Below are 27,370 nucleotides of genomic sequence, written 5' to 3' on the forward strand. Positions count from 1 at the left end.
TCAGCCTCTGATTAAGCTGTCAATATGAAAGAATACCTGGCCAAGACAGAACTGCTATCAGAAGTACTATTAAATATAACGCTTAGAAAGATAGAACAAGTCCGCAGTTCATAAACGTCCAGCTAAAGGGTATAAATGAACGTGTTAGTTTGTTGTCGATGAGCATTCTTTCAACGGTTACGGGCTTCAAAACTATCATTTGAAGAATCGGTGATATATGAAAGATCGAGCATTACGTCATAAAAACGGAAAGAAAAATCGATCAAGTAATCTGGGGTCACGTGGAAACTCATTTTAATGGTAAATGACATGATAGTGACCGTGAGAGTATGAGGATGGTACAAAATGAAACCATGGGGTTATGTAGATTAGTATTATTTAGGATGTAGTAGGTTTGGTACTTCTTTTTATTACAAATTGTTCGGGAGTGTCTCGAAGAGGAGCGATTGAAAATCCGTGTCGCCGTCAAATAAGCTGCTGAGAAGTTCGTCGAAGGTCATTTTCGGTACTGTAGAGCCCGAAGGATGAGCATTTGTATCGGCGAAGTCCGAGCTATAGATTGGCACTGTAGTTGAGGAGGGTATACCTAGATTTAAAGTAGACGTTTGTTGAGTCGTTGATTGTTTCCTTCTCTGGCTAAAAACATATTCTTTCAATTCGCAAATCTTTTCGAATCGTCTTTGCACTACCTTTGGCCAGGTTCTCTTGATGGTCTGAATGGCGTCCATAGTTTTGACGACCATTTCCTCTCTGATATCAAACGCTGAATAATTTATGTCTGGGTGTTTTGTATATTCATAACCAACCGGTAGATTTTCGAAATTCATTCTTGTAGTTGGTTTCTTTAGAATATGAGTTAGCACTATGGAAAGTGCTTGTAACGGGTAGGAATTACGTACCCACCACATCATATTAATGTTACACTTCACTCCGAGGTGTATTTTCATCAAAGATTCATTGATGAGCAATAGTGCCTGCACTACTAGATCGTAATTGAAGCTTTCTCCCTGGTGTACGTTTTTGATGTTAATATTAGCGACGGAAAGCCTTAAAATATGGACTAAGATGGCTGATTTTCTAAGCCCAAGTCTTGCTTCGCTTACAAGTAGGTGTATATAGTCCTGATCCTCGTCGGGGAATAACGTCAAGATTTCAGCATTCAAAGAGTTCACTTTTTCCACGGATCTGAGATACTCATTGTTGAGCCGCACGTAATCTTCCTCCACAGAGGGTTTAATCTTGTTTAACTGGTGAAGTAGGTCAGTCCAAACGATACTGCTGTGAAATTTAGTTAAAGAATGCAATGTCTTCAAGTCTTTCTCCCGTTTTGGGAAGTTTCTCACTATTTCAAATAGATCTGGGTTGATATATGATGTCAATCCGTTATAGTATGCGACCAATGAGTCAAGATGTACCACATAACTGTATAAGAATGCTCTTACCGAGCTTGACTTTGTATCACTGGAGAGGCTGCGATGTAAACCGACGATTTGAGAAAACCTCAACAATGCAGCTACCTCACCAACGGCCACGCTACAATGGAATGATCCAACGTAGTACATTAATGTTAGTGCCGTAATGGCAGACATCGATGGTGAAATGTCCGTTCTGTTCAAATATCTGATATTCTGAACGCATTGGAAACATGAATACTTTAACTTATCATAATCAATAGGATCATCTTCTGAGAAATGTTTTCCGGTGAGATATATGTTCGTTACCTGAATCGACACACAACATGAAAATAGAATCGCAAAAAGTACCATTAGGTTATTAAGATCATCGTACGTTTTGAAATTCTTCCATAAATCTTTGTATTTAATTTCGAACTCTTCTTGATCCAAGATGGGAATAAATGGAGCTATGTTGTTAAAGAAATATGCGACTAATCTATCACATTGCACTTTGCTGGGTAGCATCTTCAGTATATCTGCAGCAGTGTTCAAACGACCAGAAACGAATGAGAAATCGAAAATGACATACTTGTCCTGATCCTGTGGTACTCTGTCAACAATGTATGACACGATTTGTGATGGATCGCTAAACGGAAACAAACTCAAGGAAATGTATTTGGAATATTCACCCGTGGAATTTACAATCAACTTGAAATTCCTGGCCTCTGTTTCGCTTGATGATGGATTCAACTCCGTAGTTGGCAATGTATCATTCTCAGAAATAGTTTCATTAGTAGAAGATCGGCTGGCAGGAGCCTTTTGATGTATAACTGAACGAAGATTGCTCTGGCGTTGTAAACATCTTTCCAAGACGTGTTCCTCCGTGAAATACTCACAAGGCAAACTTTTTTTGAAGCACCTGGTACATGACGGTTTCTTATGATCACATTTTCTTTTGATTGAATAGCATCGAATGCACGATTTCGGCGTTCTTTTCCTCACAATCTGTTCTTTAATCTCCTTAGCACTTTTCCCAGCCAGATTATTCGTCATGAGGCTACTGCTGTAGTAACTAGGTCTTGGAGGTTGGTTAGAATATTTCAACGGGTACTTCCAGTATGGTTTATGCTCTTGTCCATTTATGATTGTCTTATAAATCCTTCAATCAATGGATGCTGATCTGCTATATTTCTACTGTAAAGACTCTAATATAATGACAAATATTTTTCGCTCAGCAATGACTTCCTCAATATCGAACGCAGCCGCAATAAACTGAACTAGATAAATCACTCAGGTTGACCTTTGCCTTGAAGCAAGCCATTGCATTTGACGATGAATGAATGCTCTTTATCTACTATAATGGATTTTCATATTTTTAAATGTGGTCCCAGTCTTCTCTGCATGATAAAAACAAACAAGTGCTCTCTTAGAAACACTTTAGACTTGGAAGTTAGGTAAAGAGAAGCCTATATGCATATGTAAATGACTCAACTAAAGAGAATTAAAAACAATGTTATTAAATTGTAGATTAACGGCGCAGTGCTCATTGTCCTGTCAATTGAGCTTTGTAAGCTGTGGTTGCCACCTTTACACCCCAATCCCAATGGATATCATCGACATAGTCAAAAGAACCATCCTCTTTGAAGATTCTGTACTTCTTGACGTCGTCCGAATCCCATGAATCTAAGCTTTTGAAATTAAGGAATTGCAAGTATGGTTGCAACCACTCGTTAATATGGATTCTTTCCTCATCAGTGTACCCTTCTCTTAGACAGTAAAACCAAAGGCTGAAGTCCCCAGCATGTGGAACTCTATCGTCGGGTTCGATATGGTTATCCAACCATTTAGCCCTGTAAGAGACTCTATAACGGAAGATATTCTTTGAAGGGAACCCGTGTTCAACCAGTTTATGCAAATAACCTCTTCCTGAAGCGTAGACTTGACCATCACCAATGATGTCACCATATGCTACCCTCAAATCTTCCTTCAAAGTAGGGCTTGCAGGGTTCAATTTATCCACCTTGTATAAATCAAGTAATGAATCGACAATGTTCTTTGGATAGTAATTACCCACTTGAACTGGTAGTTCTCCCAATGTTTGTGGTGTGTTTAGAAGAGAATATTTCAGCGGTTCATTATCAACTTCACCGCACAGAATTCTGAATTTGTCACCTTTAATGGAGAGTAACCTTCTTGCGTATTCTCCAGAATCCAAATCTTTAATCAAAGTGGAAGAGATAAACTTGTCGTCAGTGACAGCTCTGAAAGTATGGTGTGTCAAAGTTGGGATGAAATCCTCGATAAATGGTGCGTCAAGTTCACGTAATACAGCTAATTTCTCTTGCCCTGATGCCTTGGGGTCTATGTCCAATTTCTCCACAATTTCATCGAATTGTTCCTGACATTCTTCAATTGTTTTTGGTTGAACGTAAACCAAGTTTGAAAAGAATAAAGCTTGTTTGATGATTTGATTATCCTCTGGATGGTACAATTCGTATGCTAATTGGAAGAACGTGGAATACGCACCGGCAGAGATCCCACCAACGGAAATTTTATCTGGGTTACCACCAAAGTATTTGATGTACTTGTAAGTCCATTCAATGGCCAAACGTTGATCCCAGAATCCAAAATTGGAAGAAGCTTCATCTTCTTCCAAGAGTTCTTTACCAGAGAGGAACCCAAACATGTTTAACCTATAACCTGGTGTTACTAGAATGTATTTCTGGGTAAATTCTTCATCGTCGAACATCTCATTGGTATTGAAGAATTCGCTGTAAGGAGAAGAGTATTGCAACCATCCACCATGAATATAGACTAGTACAGGCCAACCATCGGATTCCTTATATTTATCACTTGAGGGAACCCATATGTTCAACTTGTTAATGTTCTCATCTGATGGGGACTTAGTGTACCTGAATGCAGGGTTAGGAACACTTGGTTGAGGGCATTTCAACCCAAATTCCTTATAGTCACCTGTATAATCGAAATCATCTGCTAATGGGACCGGCCTCTTAAACCGATTTTCCTTGGTGAAAGGTTCCGCATACGGAATCTGAGCGAACCTGTGTGTTGTGACATTGTTTGTCCTTGGTGATTTGAAAGTGTAACCTGTCAAAGTTCCTTGACCTGGGATTGAAATAGGGAAAGGCGTGGTACCTTCAGTAGAAACAACTTGTCCCATGCTGTTGTTGCGTTGACTTCCTTGTGTATTCTGTTACTTGCCTTATACTTCTTAAGATCATCAATACAACTTGGTAATAGCTCCAATTGTCACGCTTATATATATATATGTGGCCTAATGAAAATGCAGCAATGGTTCAGTATACTACCCATATCTTAAATGGCAGACAAAGCACTCAAATCAAACAACAGACAGAGTGGATTTAACAATACACGGGAATATACACTTTCCCTATTCCTCTATCGACCGCTGAGGATGAGTATGTACCATTTTAAGACTTTGTCCGAACCTTTCGTTCCACGGTTGCATAAATCTAGGTTCAAAAGCTCATCGATCGGTCGGTATCTTTACCGAGGTTTTTCTCGACCGCAGTTGCTCGAATGTTTCTAGTAGGTGGAGATAACAAAACTGTAGTCTTTCTCTTCATTAGAATGTGCTGCCTGAGAGAACCAGTAACTGACATGCATGCTTAATGTAAATGGTGGAACAGATCTCTAGAGTTTAATTCTACCAACCGACCTTTGGTATATGCACTCCTCTTTCACAAGATATTTCTCTGATAACGATTAAAAACTGCACTGAAAAGGACCTTAATCATGATCAAATCTATATCTCAAACCTCGGTCAATCTTTAGCACTTGAGTTACCTTGAAGATAACATCTACTTCAAGTCCACTTCGTATCCAACTCAAGTCCACTAAGACTGATGTTAACATCTCATGTCTTCTAATAGGACTTGAAGGCGGCCGAGTAAGAGCATCGAGGACAAAGGGACTAACTTTTACCCGTCCGTAAGTCCTTTGCTTCCTCAGTCGTGCGGCCCGTGGGTAATGCTTGCAGAACCCGACATGTGAGGTTTGCAATACTGTGTTCGCTCTCTCTTGTCGCCCGCTTTTCTCGAGACGGTGGAGATAAGAACACTGTGTAATTCCTTTTCTTTTTGTAGTCAGCCTCACAGAATTGAAGATTCAGCTAGAGAAATAGAGACGAAAGGATTCAATTCTCCAATGTCAATGCATTCCTCCTTTGCACCTTGCGTTTTGTTTTCTTGCGGTTTAATGGTCCAATGCTAGTCATTTGACTCAGATCAGGGTTGAAAGTTGGATAAGGAAATGTATTAACTGCTCCAGTGGGTGACAACATTGTTTAAATATCGGTGGAGATAACGAAAGTTTGTCTCATTAGATTATGCAGAGATTGGAAGGGTTGCATTAAGAACTCTTATCAAGAATTCCTATAGACACATCCTATAACTTCTGAATTCAAAAGTGAACCCAGTGATAGTGATCAGTGATCAGTTACTAGAATCTTATATAAAAAGAGGGTCTATCGTTCAAGTTGAAACGAACTAAGTAACTATTCTACAGGGAAAGAAAGAACATATCCCCAGGCCATACACTCAGAATATAGAGTTGCTAAAAGAAAAACGTTTAGTTATGTCTCCAACCGACATGAAAGATCAAACCATCGAGAAATGCGAAAGCGTTCAGGATGCAACCACAGAAGATGTACCACTACAGACAATTCTTTCGCCGTCAGGCAAAGTACTTGTTCTTGGCGAAGCGGCCGACGAGGCTATGGAATTTGCCAAACATCATGAACATATCGAATTGTCTGCAGAAGAAGATCGTAAAGTTAAGAGAAAGATTGATATGATCGTTATGCCGTTATTCTCTTTCTTGTACATGATCCAATTTATGGATAAGACATGTATCAGTTTTGCTGCTGTCATGGGTATTCAAACCGATTACAAGATGGTTGACACCATGTATTCATGGACGACATCATGTTTCTACTTGGGATATCTTTTCGCTTCACCATTCGCTGCTGTTGCATTGCAAAAACTTCCCAGTATGAGAACTTCAGCCATCTGTATAGTGATCTGGGGTGTCATCCAATGTCTACATGTGACTGCTAAATCGTATGCTACTTTCACCTTGTTAAGAACGCTACTTGGTGTCCTAGAAGCGTTTGTATCACCAATATTTGTCATTATGATGAACCAATATTACAAGAAATCTGAGCATTTTGGTTATATCGGTGTATTATATGGTTGCAACGGTCTTGGTACCGTGATACTTGCCTGTATCTCATACGGTTTGTATCACAATTTGGGATCGTACACAATGGAGGCTTACAAGGTCCTCTTCATAATCGTTGGTTGTTTGACCATCTTTAACGGCTTGCTAATCTTGTTCATCATGCCAAATACTCCAGCCGATGCCAGATTTTTAAATGACAGAGAGAAATTGGCTGTATTGGAAAGAATCAGAGGCAACAACCAGGGTTTCGGTTCCAAGACATTTAAATGGCACCAAATGAAAGAATGTTTCATGGACATGAGAACTTGGTTGTACTTCCTAATTGGGATCAGTGTTGCGATTCCAAACGGAGGTATCAGTTCTTTCGGTTCCATTATCTTGAAGGGGTTCGGTTATTCCACTGAAAAATCGTTACTAATGAAGGCCCCAATCGGTGCCTGTGAATTGGTTGGACTTGTCATTCTACCCTTGATCTCTTACTTCATCAGTAAGAGAATGATCATAGCCGTATTCTATTTGCTGGTTTGTGTCATGTCTACTTGTCTACTTGCATTTTCTAAGAACAAAAACGTTGCCTTAGCCGGTTACTATATCACCGGTATTGCACCAGTAGGGATCATCACTATTACATCCTGCGTGGCTTCCAACACTGCAGGTCATACCAAGAAACTTACTGCAAACGCTATCTCTCTAATCGGATACTCTGCTGGTAACATTGTCGGACCTCAAACTTTCAGATCCTCAGACGCTCCAAATTACCCTAAGGCCAAGGCTGCCGTTGTCGGTTGTTACTGCGCTTCCATTGCACTAATGGGACTAATGTCATTTTTGAACGTCAGAGAAAACAGAAGGAGGGACAAAATGCAAGAAGAATTAGGTGACAAGTACGTGGTGGTTGAAAACCAAGAATTTGCTGATCTCACGGATTTCGAGAATCCGGCATTCAGATACTCACTATGAAAATCCGTAAAATAATCCTCTCATTTCCTTCTCTTCCCCCCCCATAAATATTCCTCTACACAGTAATAAATAGAGTTTGTACTGGATACAATAGATGCTATGCCACTCTTGAAACAGCAGAACACTTAATTCCTCTATAATGATCCCAGGTCTTAGTGAGCCAATCCGGGGAAGAAAAGTCGAGTGGACCACCTGACGCAATGTCCCTCTTTTCAGTTTTCCTTTCTTTTCCTTCCCGTTTCCATCAAGACGTGGCCTCCATTGATTATATCAGGTGTATCACCTTATGTCAAATGGGCAATTGATCCAGCGTAGTCCAACTTGGCAAAAAAAAAAAAACAAAAGAAAAAAGCACAAAGCAAACCATAAACCAGTGAGCGAAGCGCAACCTCCGTCCGATTTATACCATGGTGAGGTGATCTATTGAGTTTACAGAGAAACAAGCTCTATCTAGCTCTCTCTTTGAATCAGGCTTTTGTTTCTGGTATGGGGTGGTTTCCCCGTTCCCCCATCTTCATTTTCGCAGCGCACTGAAACAACCGTTCGGAAAATTCTTCCATTGAAAAAGACCTAGCGGGGCCCGGAAAAATACGGTGGTAAAAGTTTTTCGCTATGATTTTCCAGAGTTTCACTTCAGAAGAGCCAGTGGAAACTCAAAACAAATATCTCCAGATTTTTTCGGAATAACATCATACATTCAACACCCAAATAGAAGATACGAAAGCACGAGATATAACAGAAAAGGATGTGCAGAACCTCTGACCTTGCTTACCTCGAGAGCAATAACCAATTCATATAGCTGATAGGTAGTTACGTTTACTACTTAACTACTTTTCCCCCAACCAAATCTGATTCTAATCCCCCGCGTGAAAAAAAAAAAAACACAAAAGAAGAGAACACAGAATAAGATACAACCACAGAGAGTACGTGCGTACGTGCGTGCATCTCGCCACTTCCACTTCGATTTATCTGCCCCGCATAAACTAGAGATTGAAAATGTGCTCTTGTGCTAGCTCCTCCGCGACTTCTCGGTAAAACCTTGCTTCTCCTATTATTCCCGTAGCGAGCCTGGAAAAATTTCAACAACAACTTTTTTTTTTCAGTTCAGCTTCCACAAAGTTTCCTCTTCCACAAAGTTCCTTAGAAACGAAAAACTTCATATAGACGGATCCCATTTGAATGTGGAGGCAGGCAGGAATTCAGATGAATTTGACCTTGGAATGTAAAGCGCAAACCACTATTTGGTTCCGACTTGACGTTGCGAGTGGCAGTTTCTGGATCATTTGCGTATATAAATATATAAATATGTTGTTCTATCGTAGAGTTCTTTCCTTTTCAGTTGTAGGTTTTGTCCACTGTGAATTGTTATACCATCATTTCTTAATTACAGACAGCCCCAAGTTTTAAAGTATACAAGTCTCATTACTACTTACTACTACTACTACTACTGCTGTGATTAATTGCTATTTTACTAGAAATACTACTAGTTATAGCATCATAAGAAGAGTATTAGAGCTAACGCAAAAGCTAAACTTTTAGATTACATTACATAAATATCAAGAATGGTTCGTTTAGGTCCAAAGAAGCCTCCAGCCAGAAAGGGGTCCATGGCAGATGTGCCAGCTAATTTGATGGAACAAATCCACGGTTTGGAAACTTTGTTCACCGTCTCTTCAGAAAAAATGAGAAGCATTGTCAAGCATTTCATCAGTGAATTGGACAAAGGTTTGTCCAAAAAGGGTGGTAACATTCCTATGATTCCAGGTTGGGTTGTTGAGTATCCAACTGGTAAGGAAACTGGTGATTTCTTAGCTCTTGATTTGGGTGGTACCAACTTGAGAGTTGTGTTGGTTAAATTGGGTGGTAATCATGATTTCGACACCACTCAAAACAAGTACAGATTACCAGACCATTTGAGAACTGGTACTTCTGAACAATTGTGGTCATTTATTGCAAAGTGTTTGAAGGAATTCGTCGATGAATGGTACCCAGATGGTGTTTCTGAACCATTGCCATTGGGTTTCACTTTCTCATACCCTGCATCTCAAAAGAAGATCAATTCCGGTGTGTTGCAACGTTGGACCAAGGGTTTCGATATTGAAGGTGTTGAAGGTCACGATGTTGTTCCAATGCTACAAGAACAGATTGAAAAGCTGAATATCCCAATCAATGTCGTTGCATTGATCAACGATACCACTGGTACCTTGGTTGCCTCTTTGTACACTGATCCTCAAACTAAGATGGGTATCATTATCGGTACTGGTGTCAACGGTGCTTACTACGATGTTGTTTCTGGTATTGAGAAATTGGAAGGTTTGTTGCCAGAAGATATCGGTCCAGATTCTCCAATGGCAATCAACTGTGAATATGGTTCCTTCGATAACGAACATTTGGTGTTGCCAAGAACCAAATACGATGTTATAATCGATGAAGAATCTCCAAGACCAGGTCAACAAGCTTTCGAAAAGATGACTTCTGGTTACTATCTAGGTGAAATCATGCGTCTAGTACTATTGGACTTGTACGACAGTGGTTTCATCTTTAAGGACCAAGATATCTCCAAGTTGAAAGAGGCTTACGTCATGGACACCAGTTATCCATCTAAGATCGAAGATGATCCATTCGAAAACTTGGAAGACACTGACGATCTGTTCAAGACTAACTTGAACATCGAAACTACCGTTGTTGAGAGAAAGTTGATTAGAAAATTAGCCGAATTGGTCGGAACAAGAGCTGCAAGATTGACTGTTTGTGGTGTTTCTGCTATCTGTGACAAGAGAGGCTACAAGACTGCTCACATTGCAGCTGATGGTTCTGTCTTCAACAGATACCCAGGTTACAAGGAAAAGGCCGCTCAAGCCTTGAAGGATATCTACAACTGGGATGTCGAAAAGATGGAAGACCACCCAATCCAATTGGTGGCTGCTGAAGATGGTTCCGGTGTTGGTGCTGCTATCATTGCTTGTTTGACTCAAAAGAGATTGGCTGCCGGTAAGTCTGTTGGTATTAAAGGCGAATAGAATAGAAGATAGAGGATGATTTCCCTCATACAATCCATTATGAGGAATTAATCTAAAGATTTGCTATTATATTTTTTTTCTCTGTTATGAAGTTATTAGATCAATCCAATTCATGATATCATTAGTTAACAAGCTTTGACCATTCTGGCTTTCCAACATCGACATAGAGACATATAAACATCATTTTTCTATATATGTAGGCCGGAACAGATTGTTCTTCGCAAATGTAAACTAACTTATGTGTTAATGTACAAATATGAATATATTTCAAATTTAAATCTTAATAATATTAGTTATGCTTATGTCCAGTTTGGATAATATGGCACTAGTTATTTTAAAACTATTCAAGCTTGAAGTGTATATTTTTATGATATTACCTATACAATACTTTCTAAATGAACAGCATAGTCAATAGCCATATCCACGGTATCCCCACTCTCTATCCTGTCTGGAGTTGAATCATTTCCAAATGTGATAACGCCATGGTTGACGCTCCAGTCACGTTCTTTAGCGAACGCCTCCATCTCCTTTTCATTCTCGAAGAATAGTAGAGTCTTAGCGTTGAACAATGGTAAGGAGCTATATGCTTGTTCAGAATTCAAAGCAATTTCCTCTCTTATAGCCTCTTTCAAAGTCTTTGTGAAAACATTGAACTCTTCAACCTTAGAACCTGTTTGTAACAGATCCCAAGCCTTTTGATAAGAACCTTCCATCAAAAGTCTTTCCAACTTTACTGGATAAGAGAGGTACGAACTCTCTTCCAAATTCGTAACGTATCTGCTCAAAAACTCAAATTCTGAGTGAAGTTTAGTGTAATCGTTTTGTGCTAGCAAGATTAATAAGTACAAACTTATCAACTTGAACTTGCTATCTGAATCACTCAATTCTTTCACATCAGAAAAGTAGAATGCGCTTAACTGTGAGTAATAGTTCATGAAAGTTTCAAAATCCTCACAGTATATGCTTGAAAGTGCTCCTATCTCAAGTATCTTCTTTGCTATATTCAGATCCTGTAGATAGCTTTGATTTTCCTTAGCGCTTTTGATATCAGGTATTAACAATTTTGCTTTAATCAATTCAATCTTGATAGGAAGTAGTAATCTCAAACATGTTTCATATTGTTTGCCCTCAAAGGCAGTCTTCAACCCCTTGGTTAGCTCTGGTAACGATGGCATCTTGGTTGCTGTCTATCTCTGTCCCTTTATTTCGGTGGCAAAACATATTCATGCAAGGTCTGAGTTAAGTTAATGTTGATATTTTCAATTTCACTGAATCTTGAATTTCTCATTACATAGTAGTAGATTTATAGGAACTTTGAACAAATGAAAGCAGGCAATGGGTAAGATAGGACACAAGATGCGCCGATCGTATTGCAATAGGTATTAACAGGCCATATCTAATCAATTGCATACGGATCAGATTACCATTTTTTCTTCAGTTTTCGGCTTTTTTTATTACTTTTGGTGGAGTTCACTGTACATTACTTCTTAAAAATACACAAACATGTATAGGATTACTTATATAGTAGCAGTATTTTCTGCTAGAGACACATGCTGCTGTTTAATACTGCAAAGTGCAATTACACTACGACATATTGTTCACTCTTCAAGGTAGATACGGTGTCGAATGGTAGTTCAGTGTCATCTGCGGCAGATACAACAGAAGCAATATTTAGGTTAGACAATGGTTTGGCATTGCTGTTCTTTAAAGCAACTTCGATAGGGAATAACGCATCTTCATAAGCAGCTTGGACAGTAACACTGAATACGCTTGACTGACCGGATTCAATTGGGTCCACCTTAATGATAATACCTTGGGACTCGTCAATGGCCTCTACGATTGCATTAGCCTCGTTTAGATCATCTTTGATGAATACAGTATCGGTGAAGACAGGAATCAAGAAGCGTAATTCATCGATAGTTCCTTCGTAATCACTGTTGACTTCATATTCAAAAGTAACATCAATGGCATTATCCGTTTCTGAAGATGGAGACAACCATGTTGAAATTTCTAATGGGATCAAATCATGTTCATCAGCACCCTTAACCTTACGCCATCTTAGCACACCCAAACTTTGATCATTGGATGGGAATGGTTTGTTAGGATCTCTTAGCCCGATCGTTTTGTTAGTTAAGAAACCAGCCTTGTCCACATTTGGATGGGTTTTGAATTGATACGTTTTGTCCTTGACATTGACGTCTGTACCGAGACATAGTTTGGCATGTGCAAGATCAGGGTTATTAACACGTAATTCTAACACACCCTTTAACTCTGAGCCCATGATAGCACCATCACGGGAAATTTCAGCGTTAATAGTTTCTTTTACGCTAATTAAAATACCATTGTTGATAGGCTTTTCTTCTTCAGGCAGAGTTGCTGTTTGAACTGATAATGATTGTCTTTCCACGTTCTTGATCGGTCTTTCAACGCCTCTTCTTGGCCCATTGACTTGCAAACCTTTACCACCCAAAGGCTCACGGTTTGCATACTGCTGTTGCTGTTGTTGCTGTGGTGCTAAATTCTGTTGTTGAATACCTTGATTAGATTGCGTGTGCATGTGTGACTGTTGAGCCGCGGATGAAGCATGGCTGTAGTAACTGTCATACGCCTTGTTCATAACACCACCATGGATACCGGTGAATTCCTGAGTGTCCGGAATACCCAATTTTCTTGCTTGTTCCTTTCTCGAAATCTCTTTTGCCCTACGCTTTCTTTCTTCCGCTGCTTCGAATTCCTTATTACGTTCAATAATTTCCTGTATTCTTTCCTCATGAGATTCCATTGCTAAGAAGGTCTTAATCTGAGTTAAAGATAGATTCTCCTTGTAGCCCATAGTAATGATTTCATCGAATGAGTTCAAGATATCGAACGCACTATCGAAAACATCTTCCTCACTTAGACCCTTCAGAGTAGAATCAACCGTTTGCACAAAAATGTTCAACGTGTCCATATCCTGGATTATATTGGAATGAAGATTCGTAATCAAAATAATATAGTAATCATCAAATGGCTTGTAAACATATCTGACATGTTCATCTTCAACAAAAGTGTGCTGCTTTGAGGAATTGGCAACTAAAGTCTGGAAATTCGACAACAATTCCATAACACGATCTTTCGTGATATCTCTGAATTGTCTAGACAATAAAGGCTTACCCTTACGAGTAGTGATAGAAACCGCTAGTACAACCATGATTATCAAGCCCTGTTCTCAATGTATCACGTCACAGGTTTCCTGGTGCCTGAATCAAAACTTTAACGAGACTATTATGCTTTCGGAATGATACAGCTTTGCCAGGTTCGTACATTTTTAACTATTTTCAAGTTTTCTATTTTGATATGTTTTGGTTCAGTTCCATTTTCGAAGGGAAAAAAAAGGTTCATCAAAATCAGGAAACCAATACTAGAAGAGTTCGTTCAATATGACTGGTTGAAATAGATCGTGAGTTTAGCTTGGATGGGTAAGGTTCATTCGAGCCGACGTATGAGAATGAATTTACTCTGACCAACTCATTGTCACAAAATCATCAATATGAGCTAGTTGGTATTCTGTGAGAAATTTGCCATATAGTAGGGCTCTTTTTCCATAACTTATTGATAAGAATTCTTCTAATGAGGTGAGTGACAGAATACTTTCAATTGCGATTGGATTGATGTCGAAATGTTGTAAGACCTCTTTGCTAAGGCTCATGCGATAAATTTGCTGTTCATTGGGCGTATTGGTACCACAATATAATGAAATCCACGTTGCTGTTAATTTGAGTTGTGTTTCCTCAACTAGATGAGTTGTTGTCCCACCGAGACAGTTTAATAAAAGTTGGGTCTTGTAAGCTAAGTTGGAATCTAACGCTAACGATCGTTCTGAGTACGATAAGAAGATTACCACTCTTTTATATTTACACTTCAATTCTTGTATTGCTCGGAGTAACGGGAAGCTGTCGACCTGTTTCTGATACACTGAAGTAATATTTCGAAGAATGAGACAGGTAGATGCGTCTAACAAGATATCCGAATGATCCCCCAAATCCATCTCAAGCACACAAAAGTTGTTCTGATGTAAGAAATTGATCAACTTGTAGTTTTTGGCAATATACTCTGCATTAAAAATGATTACTTTCTCTTCAGCATTATGGAAACTTTTATCGCTTAATTGGAAAGTGACATTGGACATTGTAGATTGCTCAACTGTCTCGTTCAGAGTAGCAACTGGGTTAACATCACCATTAGATATGGAGAGTCTCTTCAATTTGGACCGTTTGGCTGCTATTATGCTTACTAAATCTGCGTTTATGAAAGAGCGTTTCCCACTTGTCATTATCCTTTTGTTTGTCACTTCATCGACGTCAGTAGTTTCCTCATTTGCAAGAGAATCAATACACTGACTAGACTCTTGGACATTCTCTTTAGATTTTGGATCGAACTGATCATAACTGATAGCATTTACACTCCTGAAGCTAACGGGAATTTTGGATACCATCAAATCAATTTTGGAACTTGGAATTCTTTTGAAGACAAGCGCATAGGACGTACATCTAACTTGTACATCTCTTAATGATTCAAGTAGTTCCGAGTTTTTTGGCAAGTTTAACTCTTTGAATGGATTCCAATTTAGTCTTTTGATAATTTCGTCACTTATCCTCCATTTTGGCTTAATAGGCTTACTCCTGTAAACTGCTTTCCTCTGGAACTGATCAGCTTTGGGGTTCTCAAGCTTGTATAACTCCAGTGGATGAAAATCCTCATCTTCACAACAAAGCTTTAAAAACTTGATACTGCTATTCTGAATTTGATTCGACTGCCAATGCGGTAATCTGGCCGACGAAGTGTATTCTTGACTCGTTTTTTCCCTCGTTAAAGTTTGGATGTACTGGATTTTGTACTGCTGAAAAGATTGTACCTTTACTGTTTTAAACTGTATGTCCATTGTTGTCATCTGGCGCTTCGGAAGATCATAAGATAAAAACTCTTCATAAAGTTCCGATTCTCGTTGTACCAACCTGCTATGCATTACTGGAAATTCACAAGAGTGTCTAAGTGTTCTCCCTAGCGGTTGTAAAAAGTCCTCATTTAACCGATATTTAGCATGTACATTTTGATCGAATTTATTCAACCTAACAGAAAGGTCCAACTTTGTTAAGGCAGCACTGAACAAATCTTTCACATTATCTCTAACTATAATCTTTTCTTTGTATAGTGATCTTGTATCTACATTCTGATTGCTGTTATATGGTGCCTTGCATTTCCATTCCGGATTATTCCAGGGCCGGATGTATCCTTTGACTAAAATTGCAGTGGTATCGAATTCAATGATATATTTCACCAAAGATGATCCATTTGATTCCTTCTTGCCGACTTTGTGAAACTTTAAATCAATATCACTCCGAGTAGCCAATTTCAAGTACCTCTTTGTCGGCCTATTCAATTGTATGCTTTCTCTTAGTCTCTTCTCTAAATAACCGCCGAACTCTTCTTCGAATATGTTTCTCAACTTTAACGCTGAAGTGTCCCACATAGCTGAAACCATATTAGGAGTGCAGTATAACTGTTTAACTTTCGAGAGTCTGAAACAGATGAAATGCTTTCCGCGCTCAAGTTGCAGGGTTGAGAACCTTGTAAGTTTTGACAGTTCTGAAAACGTTCTTTAATATTACAAGTTTATATATCAGTAGATAATGTTTAGAAATAGGATTTAACATTTACACGAGAGCTTTAGTTTATTATTTCAATATCCGAATCCGAATCCTTCAGACTAGCCTCATCAGAGTCCATCACAATAACTTCAGAACTGCGGCCGCCAGTAAAATTGGAGCCATCTTGATTTCCTTCATCCACAAACACTGGATGACTCTCATCATTGGAAAAGCCATGCACCACTGCAAAGCTCCCATTATTGTCCATTACTTCGACCAAATCGTTGTATCTAGACACGAACCTTGGTTGCAAACTTGCTACAATTCGAAGTGTAGAAGGAACGTTCTCTTCACCGTTTCTTAAAGAATTCGTGCGTAGCACTTTAAAAATGGAAATAATGTCGTCCATAGTCATCTTTTTGATGTAGAGATTATCCTCGTTACACAGCAAGTCAAGGTTGGGAAAGTGAAGTAGTATTTCCTTGGATGCTAGTGACAATGCCCCGTGTTTGTTCTGTAAAAACAATCTGATTGCAGCAATTAAATAATTAAGCTCCATATGAATCAGTGATCTGTCCTCAATAACAACGCTTTGCTGCTCATTATTATCTGTACCATTATCATTATCTTTAGAAAACATGGGATAGACTTCTCCTGCATATTCCAATGTCGTATCGGGGATATCTGCTGAAGGAAGGGATTCCTTTACGCTTTCACCTAACCCTTTCAACTGGTTCCGTAAGTCCTCATCAGAATCAATCATCTGCTCGTCCTCATAATCACTGACTATACTATCGCTGTGAACGCTCATAGAACCACTGCTTGATTGTTCGTCCCTATTAATAGTTTCAATACCATCGTTTTCGTCATTTTCAACAGAAGAACCAGCTTCGTTTGCTTCGGGAACATGTTCCGCAACTGATACGGAGGAAAGCTCTTCCAGCCGAGGTACCTCTTGATCCTCCAAGCTCATACTCACAAATCTTGCACGTACGAGGCGACACCGTAGCTCTTTACAACTTCTTTTACCCTTATTCCGTCTATTCCACGGCTGTAATCATCATCAATCATAATTCCTTTGTTTTCTCCCTTTATGTTTTCAAATTATCAACAAAGTAAACAAACACTCAACCTGAATCAGTTCAAAGCAAAAACCATCTTCAACATAGCTTAGGAACTGTTCATAGTATCATAGCATATACCATTACATCCCATATGTACCATTCGATGAAGGAATATTCGAGTTCAAATGATACAATTTTCAAAAGCGGTAAAAGAACACAGCAAACCTCCGATTCTTCAAACCGAATCTGTAAGTGAAATACGCTCATGATAAAAACGGATACCCTTTCTCCAGAATAACCCTCGAGTTCAAAGAGATGTATAAAAATGTGCATTGGACCTGATTTAAACGTCATGGATTTAGTACCTAAATTCTAACACTATTTACAATCGAATAACGTCCATAAAGACAATGGAACAAACAAGCCAACTAGCCGCCCAAACTTTAAAGTAGGTATATCATACAACAGCATCATCGACGATGATAGTGGGGATGAGTTAAGTACTGATGGCCCTTATAACATGTCGAAAGAGTATGAAATTAGTAGCTCCAACACTTCAAATGATACCACATTCCAGCTTAATTTCTCGAATTCTTTGACTCGTCCATTAAGGAAAAAACCCAAAATCGCAACATTACAAAAGGACCCTGTTAATGAAATCCGTTTGTTACCTGTTTCAGTGCTACCGGACTCTGCTCAGTGTATATTCCCTTTCGAAAATTTTAATAGAATGCAGACTGAATCGTTCGAAAACATCTACCGATCCAATGAAAACTGCATCGTCACCTCCCCAACAGGATCCGGAAAGACAGTCTTATTTGAATTAGCCATTTTAAACGCAATGAACAGGCTCGATAGACCTTCTTCGGTAAAGGTGCTTTATATTGCACCTACTAAATCGTTATGCAACGAGAAGTATCAACAGTGGAAATCGAAGTTTATCATGTTATCAGTTGGAATGTTGACAAGTGATACTTCCTTCACAGAATTGGAAAAAGTAAAAGCCGCAAACATCATCATATGTACACCTGAGAAATGGGATGTTATAACAAGGAAATGGACAGATTATCCTCAGTTCTTTGCCATATTGAGCCTTGTGTTGGTAGATGAGATTCATATTTTGCAGGAGCATCGTGGAAGTACATTGGAAGTTATTCTTACTAGAATGAATTCAATGTGTCAAAATTTGAGAATAGTTGCTGTAAGTGCAACCATTCCTAATATACATGATATTGCTGACTGGTTGAAAACTGGAGGACCTACTGGCGTTCCAGCAAAAGTACTAGCCTTTGATGACAGTTACCGACAGGTGGTGTTAAGACATCACGTTTATTCATTCTACAATAAATTCAATAATGAATTCCAAATGGACGCTTTGTTTAATACAAGATTGGTCGAACTCATTAACAAGCACAGCAAAGGAAAACCTGTTCTAATTTTTTGCCCCACCAGACAATCGACCATTGTAACAGCAAGACACATCGCCCTACATGACCACGAAATGAATAACACCAGTAGTAAACGTTCAAATATTAAACTACAGGACAAACAATTAAGCGAGATTGCACAGAAGGGAATTGCTTTCCACCATGCCGGATTGTCAATGACGGATAGGAGCGTGATTGAAGACAAATTCACCAACGGTGACATAAAAGTGTTGTGTTCGACTTCAACTTTGGCTGTCGGAGTCAATTTACCAGCTTATTTGGTTATTATTAAAGGTACAAGGATGTGGTCCATCAACGGTTCCCAAGAATATTCAACTCTAGACATTTTACAGATGATCGGAAGAGCAGGAAGACCACAGTTTGAAACAGAAGGGACCGCATTGATCTTAACGGACGAAGGATCCCAAGAAAAATACGAGAATCTTTTGAAGGGAACCTCCACCTTAGAGAGTTGTTTGCATTTGAATCTAGCCGAAAACATTGTTGCTGAAATTGCACTAAATTCTATTACATCGATAAAATCTGCGATGAATTGGTTGAAAAACACTTTCTTTTATAGACGATATCTTAAGAATCCAGCTCATTATAGTGTTATTAGAAGCAGTATACTGACTTCGGACGCTGAATGCCAGTTAACTCATTTTTGTGAACGAACACTAAAGGATCTTCTTTCTTATAAAATAATCCTTGACAACAACGGAAATTTGTGTGCTTCTGGATATGGACAGGCAATGACTAGGCACTATATCCTTGGAGATACGGTCAAAAACATCATAAGATCAAACACATCACTAAAGTCGCTTGAGGTACTTAAAATATTGGCCAATGCTAGCGAATTTGATAGTATTCGTTTGAAGCATAATGAGAAGAAATTGTATCGAGAAATCAATGCAAATCCTCTTTTGCGGTACCCATTTACAGATAAGAAGAAACAGCTAATGTCAATAACTTCTAAAGAACAGAAAATTTCGTTATTAATCCAGTACGAATTAAGCGGTTTAGAGTATCCTTCTTACAAAGATGCACAAAAACATCACCAAACATTAGTTCAGGATAAGATGCTTGTTTTCAGACATGCTCCTCGAGTACTCAAATGTATGATTGATTGCTTTATTGAGAAATATGATGGAGATTCATTGAAAAGTACTTTATTTCTTTTGCGTAGTGTCGCCGGTAAAGGTTGGGAGGATACTCCGATGATCTTAAGACAACTAAACACCATTGGTTTGGTATCACTACGGAAATTAGTGAGTCACGGAGTATGTACATTTGCAGATATGGAAAAACTCACAGAACAACAGATCGAATATTATCTCAGTTTGCGACCAGGCAACGGATATAAAATCAAAAGTGACTTACAAATGATTCCTTTATTATCGCTCGAATACAGTGTAGAAGAAAAGACGGTAACTCAAAACGCAATCCATGTTTCATTTAAAGTAGAAGTACAAGCCAATTTTAAATCTGCATCTTGGCATGGTCAACAACTTTGTATGCTGATCATGTTGAAGACTGATACAGGCATATTAATAGATTTTCGGCGAACGTTCTTGAGTAAGTTAAAGACACCCAAAGCCTTCAGAATAACCATCCAGGTAGACAGAAACACGAATTTTATCGAGTTTGTCTATTCATGTGAGCAAATAGGCGGATCAAATCGTGAAATCAGGTACTATTTGAGTAATGGGTGCTATGACGATATGCCAAAATATTCGAATGTACTTGAACAGATTGATTCAAACCAAACTGGCTCTTTCCAAACTTCAATAAATTACAGTGACGCCAGGGAAACTATAAACAATGAAACAGATGATGATGAAGAGCTATTAAATTTGTTAGCGGAGAAAAATAATTCAAATGCTAACAATGAACGACAAGAAGACTGCGACAGATCTCTATTGGATAATGGAAACATGAAATGTCACCATACTTGCAAGGACAAGTCAACTTGCCGCCATCTTTGTTGCCGGGAAGGAATTCCTAGAAACACCAGGCGTAAGGCATCGAAACAGAGCATGATAAAGCATACTGAGAGTGTGCAGCAAGAAGAACCATCATCATCTAAGGATGCAAGAAACGATTTGCAGAAAGGATTATCTTCCTCCAAGAGTATGCTCCCTAACCTTGACGAATGTCAGCAAATGGAGCCAGAGCCGGTTCTGGAAAATCCAATAAATTCCCTTCCCAAGGTGTCTTCAGCGCAGCAGACACAAAAGATCACATATATAATACCCTCAAGTTCCCCTAAACAGAGTAGCCCTTTCGATACATCGTTGTCTGACACTCAAGATGCAGATTTGCTAAACTTCTTAGGATCCGACATTGAATTGGGCTAAGTCGGTGGAATCTTTAGCTATTATAATAATTTTCCAGCAGATTGGCATTTCTTTAATCAAAATACCGACAACCTATTTGTAGATGAGTTAGTGCAGCAGCAGCAGTCGTCATACTCGATTTGACCAAGAAAGATAAACCTTACCACACCTCACAAAATCACGTGCATCGTTTTTGATGACTATTTTCTGTTTTCTTTAAAATATTGAAGTTCGCAATCCTAGACAAGCTAGACAATAACCACCATGGGACGACTTAAGAAGGTATAGAAGAATTATCTAGGTTTCTAGCTGAGTAACAAGTGAAGGGAGGGGCTAACAGGCTTCATTGAGTATTTATAGCATATTTGAGGTATGTCAATGATATCTGATAGCGACAATGAAACTGAAGTTGTTTCACGCAATCTATGTGGTGTTGTGGACATAGGTTCCAATGGGATAAGGTTCAGTATTTCATCTAAAGCATCACATCATGCTAGGATAATGCCATGCGTTTTCAAAGATAGAGTAGGTATTTCTTTGTATGAAGTGCAATATGCTGCGAATTCGCTTATCAAGGCCCCTATTCCTACTGCGGTTATCCACGAAGTTTGTTCTGCTATGAAGAGATTTAAATTAATTTGTGAAGACTTTGGTGTTCCAGAAACAGGAGTCAGAGTAGTAGCTACAGAAGCTACTAGGGAAGCATTGAATTCTCAAGAGTTTATAGATGCTATTTATGACTCAACAGGTTGGGATGTGGAAATTTTGACCAAAGAAGAAGAAGGCAGGATTGGTGCTTACGGTGTCATATCGTCGTTCAATACTGTATCTGGGTTATACATAGACTTAGGAGGTGGTAGTACTCAACTATCTTGGATCAAATGTGTTAATGGGGAAATTACTCAATCATCTACCCCGGTTTCATTACCATTTGGGGCCGGTGCTCTGACAAGAAGAATGAAATTCGAAAGCAAGCACGTCTTACTTCAGGAAATTGTGGATGCTTACAAGTCTGCAGTCACAAAGATTGGCATCCCCAAGGAGATGTACGATGAAGCACAGTTAAACGGCGGGTTCGATTTATATACATGCGGTGGTGGCTTGCGAGGGATGGGTCATCTTCTATTATCGCAGATCAAAGAATATCCTATTCAAACAATTATAAATGGATTTTCATGCAGTTTTAGCGAGTTCTCAAACATGTGTGACTACTTGTTTTTGAAGGAGAGAGTTCCAGGTGAATCGGCAAGTAAGATCTTTAAAGTCTCTGATAGAAGAGCCAAACAATTACCAGCTGTAGGCCTACTCATGGCAGCAGCTTCCGAGTCATTGCCCAAGATCAAAAACGTTCATTTCAGTGAAGGTGGTGTCAGAGAAGGTACTTTATACTCGATTCTTCCAAGGGAGATTAGAGCACAGGATCCACTTGTCATTGCAACCAGACCCTATGCTCCTTTGCTTGTTCACAAATATTTGGAACTATTAAGGACTGCTATACCTACTAAAGAGATTCCAAAGATAGTATACGAAAGAATAGCTCCTGCTCTTTGTAACCTCGCTTTCGTACACGCTTCATATCCAAAGGAACTACAACCGACCGCAGCACTACGTGTAGGTACATCTGGTATCATTGCTGGGTGTCATGGGCTATCTCACAGATCAAGAGCTTTGGTGGGAATAGCATTGTGCAATAGATGGGGTGGAGACATACCAGAACCTGAAGAAGTGTACAAAAAGCTATTGGAAGACATTGCACTAAGAGATGGTGACAAACTAGAACGTGAAAGGACAATATGGTGGACAAAATACATTGGCACTATCATGTATGTCATTTGTGGTGTTCACCCTGGTGGTAACATTGGAGATGGTGTCTTCCATTTCAGCACTTCGGAGAAAGATGAATCGGCTATTGATTTACAGATGCTATCTATAGATGAGAACCTTTCAGGAAACGGCAAGCCAACTCCAACAGGGAACCCGAACAAGAGGATATTCGAAGTTGTTGTCAAGATTAACAGAAACGATCTAAAGACTATTGCTTCTGTGAGGCAAAGAATCATCACGTTGCAAAAGAAAATAAGGAAATTATCCCGTGGTTCCAGCGACAAGGTTAAGATCAATGTAGAATTCTATTGAACACTCAATTGCGATCTCAGTATGTATAGGCTTTATATAGAATGCTCTTTATTTTACTTCCCTCAGCCTCCCTTCCTGTTGAAGATTTAATATCTAATTTACCCTGTTTGTAACAAGCCTCAGACCCTAAAATGTGATATAAATATTCGTGAAAGCGCCATATAGGTAGTGTAGTGCGCTGCTGTGTACTACTATCCGATGGTCGTATCCTCTGTTGATCACTCTGTTTTAGCTGGAAAAATATAGCGTTACCCGCCCTTTAACATTTTACCTTATTAGAACGATTTTGCCACTATCGAATATAAGAGAGACATGCAATTCATAATTAATACATAAGGAGTTCACTTCACGACAGGTTACAATCAACACTAAAGAGTCACCAAGGGTATTTTCTGCGAATCCAATCCATTGAAACACTTTCCAACATGAATCACGATCCATTTGCCTGGGGAAGGCCATCTGACGAACACTATGGCGCGTACAATCATGCCATTGCCCAAGCGTCAAATAATCCAAAGATGAATACTCAGAACCCTATTATTACCGGTACTTCTGTCATCAGTATTAAGTATAATAACGGTGTTATTGTTGCAGCTGATAATCTAGGTGCTTACGGTTCGTTATTACGTTTCACAAACGAGGAGAGATTGATCAAAGTGGGTCCCAACACGGTTGTTGGTGTATCCGGTGACATTTCCGATATGCAATACATTCAACATCTATTAGACGAGATGGAAATTGAAAACAATTACGATAGCGCATATGCGGATAATGAGGAGCAATTGAAACCAAGCTTCGTTTTTGAATATCTATCATCTGTGATGTACCAACGTAGATCCAAGTTAGATCCTTTATGGAATGCGATAATTGTAGGGGGCACAGAAGATGGAAAGCCATTTTTAAGATACGTTAACCTATTAGGTGTCACATACTCTTCGCCAACGTTGGCTACAGGGTTCGGTGCCCACTTGGCATTGCCCCTTTTAAGAAAGCTAGTAGACACCGAAAAGGACGTGGAAAAAGTGAATCTAGATGTTGCTAAGAAAGCTATCCTAGAGGCAATGAAAATATTATACTACCGTGATGCCCGTAGTTCACGTAAGTTTTCATTGGCTATAATCGACAATGAACTGGGGCTCAATATCGAAAAGGACCTACAAGTAGAGAATATGTCTTGGGAATTCGCCAAAGACATCAGAGGATATGGTACCCAAAAGGTATAGGTTTCGGATTTACTTCGTCTTGTCTTCATGCTTTCACTTATCCACGCAGATAATACTTGCACCAAAATACACAATCTCATGCCAACAAAGGAAGAGCAACACATGGTGATCCTGCTCTGGTAATATATACTTTCTTTGTCAATAACGGGAAGACCTCACCTCTTCTGTGTTTTCTCTATAAATGTATACTATGCGTAAATTCTGAATTAGGGCACATATTCACACATAATACACCAAGAAAGAAACTGATCAAAACGGCGTCAATGCTGTCAACTACTGGACAGCCAGCTCAGTCATTATGTCACTAAGATATTTCGAGTGAAGGGACCTGTATATATGAAGGTTATCGTTGGAGTTACCTTTCTTTATTCTTTTACAGTTCCAATTCTTTTAGAAAACAAGTTTAATTCTATATAAACAAGTAGTAACCTAATTGATTAATGAATCATCGACAAAGGAAAGACTAGAGGACTTATAGCGCTAGCCCAGTATACCTATATTCCATACTCTCAAATACAACTGGCTTGTAGGGTAGGCATCTATACGCCAGGAAACAGATTTTTACCGATATCTTGCGATATATTTCCATTCTGGTTTCGAAAGTGAAAAGATGTCTACGTATCCTGGATGCTCATTTGAACTAACTATCTTAGGAAGCTGTGGGGGCCCCCTAAACAATCATACACAGAGTTTCTTGATGAAACGCGCAGGATCGAGTGAATCAGGATATATTTGCATTGATGCGGGGTCCGGACTAGCTGAGATCGCAGATATGATCTACGCACAGGAATACGGTAACACGTTCTTAGTCAAGAGTCTATACAAATCTAGTGCCGAAGACGTTTCACGATTTCTTGCACAAGGGGTACGGTGTACCATTGGGTTTGGTACACCAAGTGAAGTGTTCCTGAAGAAAAGCGCAGAGGCCCACAGCAGCATTATGAGGACCGCTTGTGAAATATTCTCCGAAGTTAGGGAATATTATATCACACATCCGCACCTCGATCATATGATGGGTCTAATACTCAATGCCCCATTAATTTACACCAAACTGGGATCCTATAAGAACGTTTATGGCACAGAACATACCATACAAGCGATAAAAGAACATATATTCAATGATAAGATTTGGCCCGATTTCACCACAGACAACACGATCAGATTAGAAGCACTAGAACCTTCGATTCGCAGGAATACCTATTCAATACAGGGCATTGATTGCATACCGTTTACGTTGAATCATGGTCAAACAATAGATACCAAAGAACCTGTACTGAGCACAGCGTTTCTATTCCATGAGCACCAAACTGATGGACATGTTCTGATTTGTGGTGACACTGAATCAGATCTTGTCTCCAAGACAGACTCTTTACTCAACATATGGACATATCTAGCAGAGAATGTACCCATTAATAACTTGAAGGCCATCGTACTTGAGTGTTCTAACACAGACGAAGTGGATACAAGCAAATTATACGGGCACTTGTGTCCTCAGCATATTATATGGGAATTGAAAAGGCTAATAGAGGTATACGATGTGAAGCCAGAGAATTTTAGCTTGCATGTGATTCTAACACATGTGAAGGATATCGATTCAGAAGAGGATCCCAAAATCACTGTGTTGAAACAGGTAAATAAAAGGTGCAAACAGCAAGGATTAGACAAATATAATATCAGTTTTTCCATGGCGATCCAAGGTTTTACAATGATTCTTTGATATACAGATTAGCGTGATAATTTGAAAAAAATTCATCCTTATCCCATTGCCTGGGCAGGACCAATCACATAGACAAAAGAATGGCAAGGATGTTTGGCACCAAAAGGTTATAGATGTAATAATTAATAGGTAAAAGTAGAATTGTTGTATTAATCATAATAGATAATGGTGTTTTCTAAAAAAAAAAGAATTGTATTCGAAATGGATCGTTTGCTGTTCAATGAGTCGTAGATATTGCAGAACCAAGTGAGTTCGTACAACTATGATAAATAAATGTATTGGTATTATGTTTCTTTAACGATTATGGAAAAATGAGAGGCTGAAAAAAAGGAGATCCTATCATATACCACCTCCGTTAATGATTTCTATCTCTTGTTCGTCCATAGGTCTCAGTTTGAATCTTGGGGGTAATTGTGATATGGATCCAACTTCATTTTCTTCCAAAGGTCTGTTTTTAAACACATATTTTGGTGAATTACCAGCAGCTTTAGTAGAGGAACCCTTACCGGAAGCACTCTTATTTGAGTTCACGTATGGAACCACCTTGAATGGAAGCCATTTCTTTGCGACTTCTTCGACCGTAGAACAACCGGGAGCACCAGGCCTTAGTGAGTCAACGGTACAAGGATGTAAACCAGCATCCGCAGCAGAATGGGTCACTACAGGGTGAGGGCCGCCAACAAACTTGATTGAAGGAACATATTTGACTGCTTTAGCCAAGTTAAGAGTGGAAGCACGCATCTTTACAGGCTTTATAATCTCTTTATTCAAAGTTTCAACACCAGATCCGCGAGCCTTTTTCAATATCTGGGTCACTGATCTCGTTAATCTATCAATGAACGTCACGGTGGATTAATCACTTCTTACAGCAAGTGAATGGTCTAAATAACGATCTTGAATTGCAATACCTTCGGGAATCAAAATCGGATGTATCACAAAATGAGGAAACCTTAACACAAAAGTGGGAAAAAAACCTGGTTACTATTCTTACTTCGACTGTTCAATCAACGATTCACAAGTAACCAACAATTTTATCTGTTAATTGGCAATCTACTCAGTTACAGGAACCTTATAAACCGAGAGCCTTAATAAAACTGATAGAGAGTATGTATATATATATATACATCAAGACCGTTAAAGGTTGGCAAGCATATTGGGATACTTCGAGGAATTAATATATTACCCGGCCATTGTATCGGCCCCGATTGGGAACGCGTAGAGGACGACCGGAAATCCGATTACG

At 39.1% G+C, this 27,370-nt stretch overlaps 13 protein-coding genes across 13 annotated transcripts; 6 read left to right on the forward strand and 7 right to left on the reverse strand.

Annotated features, from left to right (window-relative positions):
* Positions 1–410: 410 nt before the first annotated feature.
* KLLA0_D11286g (uncharacterized protein) lies at positions 411–2,447 on the reverse strand (the record flags this gene model as incomplete). Its single annotated transcript, XM_453564.1, has 1 exon — positions 411–2,447. The coding sequence occupies one exon, from the start codon at positions 2,445–2,447 to the stop codon at positions 411–413; it is 2,037 nt and encodes a 678-aa protein (XP_453564.1).
* A 490-nt stretch (positions 2,448–2,937) lies between these two features.
* Positions 2,938–4,575, reverse strand: KLLA0_D11308g (uncharacterized protein; the record flags this gene model as incomplete). Its single annotated transcript, XM_453565.1, has 1 exon — positions 2,938–4,575. The coding sequence occupies one exon, from the start codon at positions 4,573–4,575 to the stop codon at positions 2,938–2,940; it is 1,638 nt and encodes a 545-aa protein (XP_453565.1).
* Positions 4,576–6,011: 1,436 nt separating this feature from the next.
* Positions 6,012–7,577, forward strand: KLLA0_D11330g (uncharacterized protein; the record flags this gene model as incomplete). Its single annotated transcript, XM_453566.1, has 1 exon — positions 6,012–7,577. The coding sequence occupies one exon, from the start codon at positions 6,012–6,014 to the stop codon at positions 7,575–7,577; it is 1,566 nt and encodes a 521-aa protein (XP_453566.1).
* A 1,562-nt stretch (positions 7,578–9,139) lies between these two features.
* On the forward strand, positions 9,140–10,597 carry KLLA0_D11352g (hexokinase; the record flags this gene model as incomplete). The annotated part of the gene is made up of 1 exon (XM_453567.1): positions 9,140–10,597. One exon carries the CDS (start codon positions 9,140–9,142, stop codon positions 10,595–10,597), a length of 1,458 nt encoding a protein of 485 aa, XP_453567.1.
* A 377-nt stretch (positions 10,598–10,974) lies between these two features.
* On the reverse strand, positions 10,975–11,772 carry RPN12 (proteasome regulatory particle lid subunit RPN12; the record flags this gene model as incomplete). The annotated part of the gene is made up of 1 exon (XM_453568.1): positions 10,975–11,772. The coding sequence occupies one exon, from the start codon at positions 11,770–11,772 to the stop codon at positions 10,975–10,977; it is 798 nt and encodes a 265-aa protein (XP_453568.1).
* Positions 11,773–12,176: 404 nt separating this feature from the next.
* On the reverse strand, positions 12,177–13,787 carry RET2 (coatomer subunit delta; the record flags this gene model as incomplete). Its single annotated transcript, XM_453569.1, has 1 exon — positions 12,177–13,787. One exon carries the CDS (start codon positions 13,785–13,787, stop codon positions 12,177–12,179), a length of 1,611 nt encoding a protein of 536 aa, XP_453569.1.
* Positions 13,788–14,090: 303 nt separating this feature from the next.
* On the reverse strand, positions 14,091–16,118 carry ZIP2 (Zip2p; the record flags this gene model as incomplete). The annotated part of the gene is made up of 1 exon (XM_453570.1): positions 14,091–16,118. One exon carries the CDS (start codon positions 16,116–16,118, stop codon positions 14,091–14,093), a length of 2,028 nt encoding a protein of 675 aa, XP_453570.1.
* A 185-nt stretch (positions 16,119–16,303) lies between these two features.
* Positions 16,304–17,197, reverse strand: RMR1 (Rmr1p; the record flags this gene model as incomplete). The annotated part of the gene is made up of 1 exon (XM_453571.1): positions 16,304–17,197. One exon carries the CDS (start codon positions 17,195–17,197, stop codon positions 16,304–16,306), a length of 894 nt encoding a protein of 297 aa, XP_453571.1.
* A 611-nt stretch (positions 17,198–17,808) lies between these two features.
* HFM1 (DNA helicase) lies at positions 17,809–21,072 on the forward strand (the record flags this gene model as incomplete). Its single annotated transcript, XM_453572.1, has 1 exon — positions 17,809–21,072. The coding sequence occupies one exon, from the start codon at positions 17,809–17,811 to the stop codon at positions 21,070–21,072; it is 3,264 nt and encodes a 1,087-aa protein (XP_453572.1).
* A 351-nt stretch (positions 21,073–21,423) lies between these two features.
* On the forward strand, positions 21,424–23,187 carry RTG2 (Rtg2p; the record flags this gene model as incomplete). Its single annotated transcript, XM_453573.1, has 1 exon — positions 21,424–23,187. One exon carries the CDS (start codon positions 21,424–21,426, stop codon positions 23,185–23,187), a length of 1,764 nt encoding a protein of 587 aa, XP_453573.1.
* A 425-nt stretch (positions 23,188–23,612) lies between these two features.
* Positions 23,613–24,410, forward strand: PRE4 (proteasome core particle subunit beta 7; the record flags this gene model as incomplete). Its single annotated transcript, XM_453574.1, has 1 exon — positions 23,613–24,410. One exon carries the CDS (start codon positions 23,613–23,615, stop codon positions 24,408–24,410), a length of 798 nt encoding a protein of 265 aa, XP_453574.1.
* A 610-nt stretch (positions 24,411–25,020) lies between these two features.
* PDE1 (3',5'-cyclic-nucleotide phosphodiesterase PDE1) lies at positions 25,021–26,127 on the forward strand (the record flags this gene model as incomplete). The annotated part of the gene is made up of 1 exon (XM_453575.1): positions 25,021–26,127. One exon carries the CDS (start codon positions 25,021–25,023, stop codon positions 26,125–26,127), a length of 1,107 nt encoding a protein of 368 aa, XP_453575.1.
* Positions 26,128–26,466: 339 nt separating this feature from the next.
* Positions 26,467–26,868, reverse strand: KGD4 (alpha-ketoglutarate dehydrogenase subunit KGD4; the record flags this gene model as incomplete). Its single annotated transcript, XM_453576.1, has 1 exon — positions 26,467–26,868. One exon carries the CDS (start codon positions 26,866–26,868, stop codon positions 26,467–26,469), a length of 402 nt encoding a protein of 133 aa, XP_453576.1.
* Positions 26,869–27,370: the final 502 nt, after the last annotated feature.

The sequence above is a fragment of the Kluyveromyces lactis genome (genome assembly GCF_000002515.2).
Source record: "Kluyveromyces lactis strain NRRL Y-1140 chromosome D complete sequence".
NCBI classification, from domain to species: Eukaryota; Fungi; Ascomycota; class Saccharomycetes; order Saccharomycetales; family Saccharomycetaceae; genus Kluyveromyces; species Kluyveromyces lactis.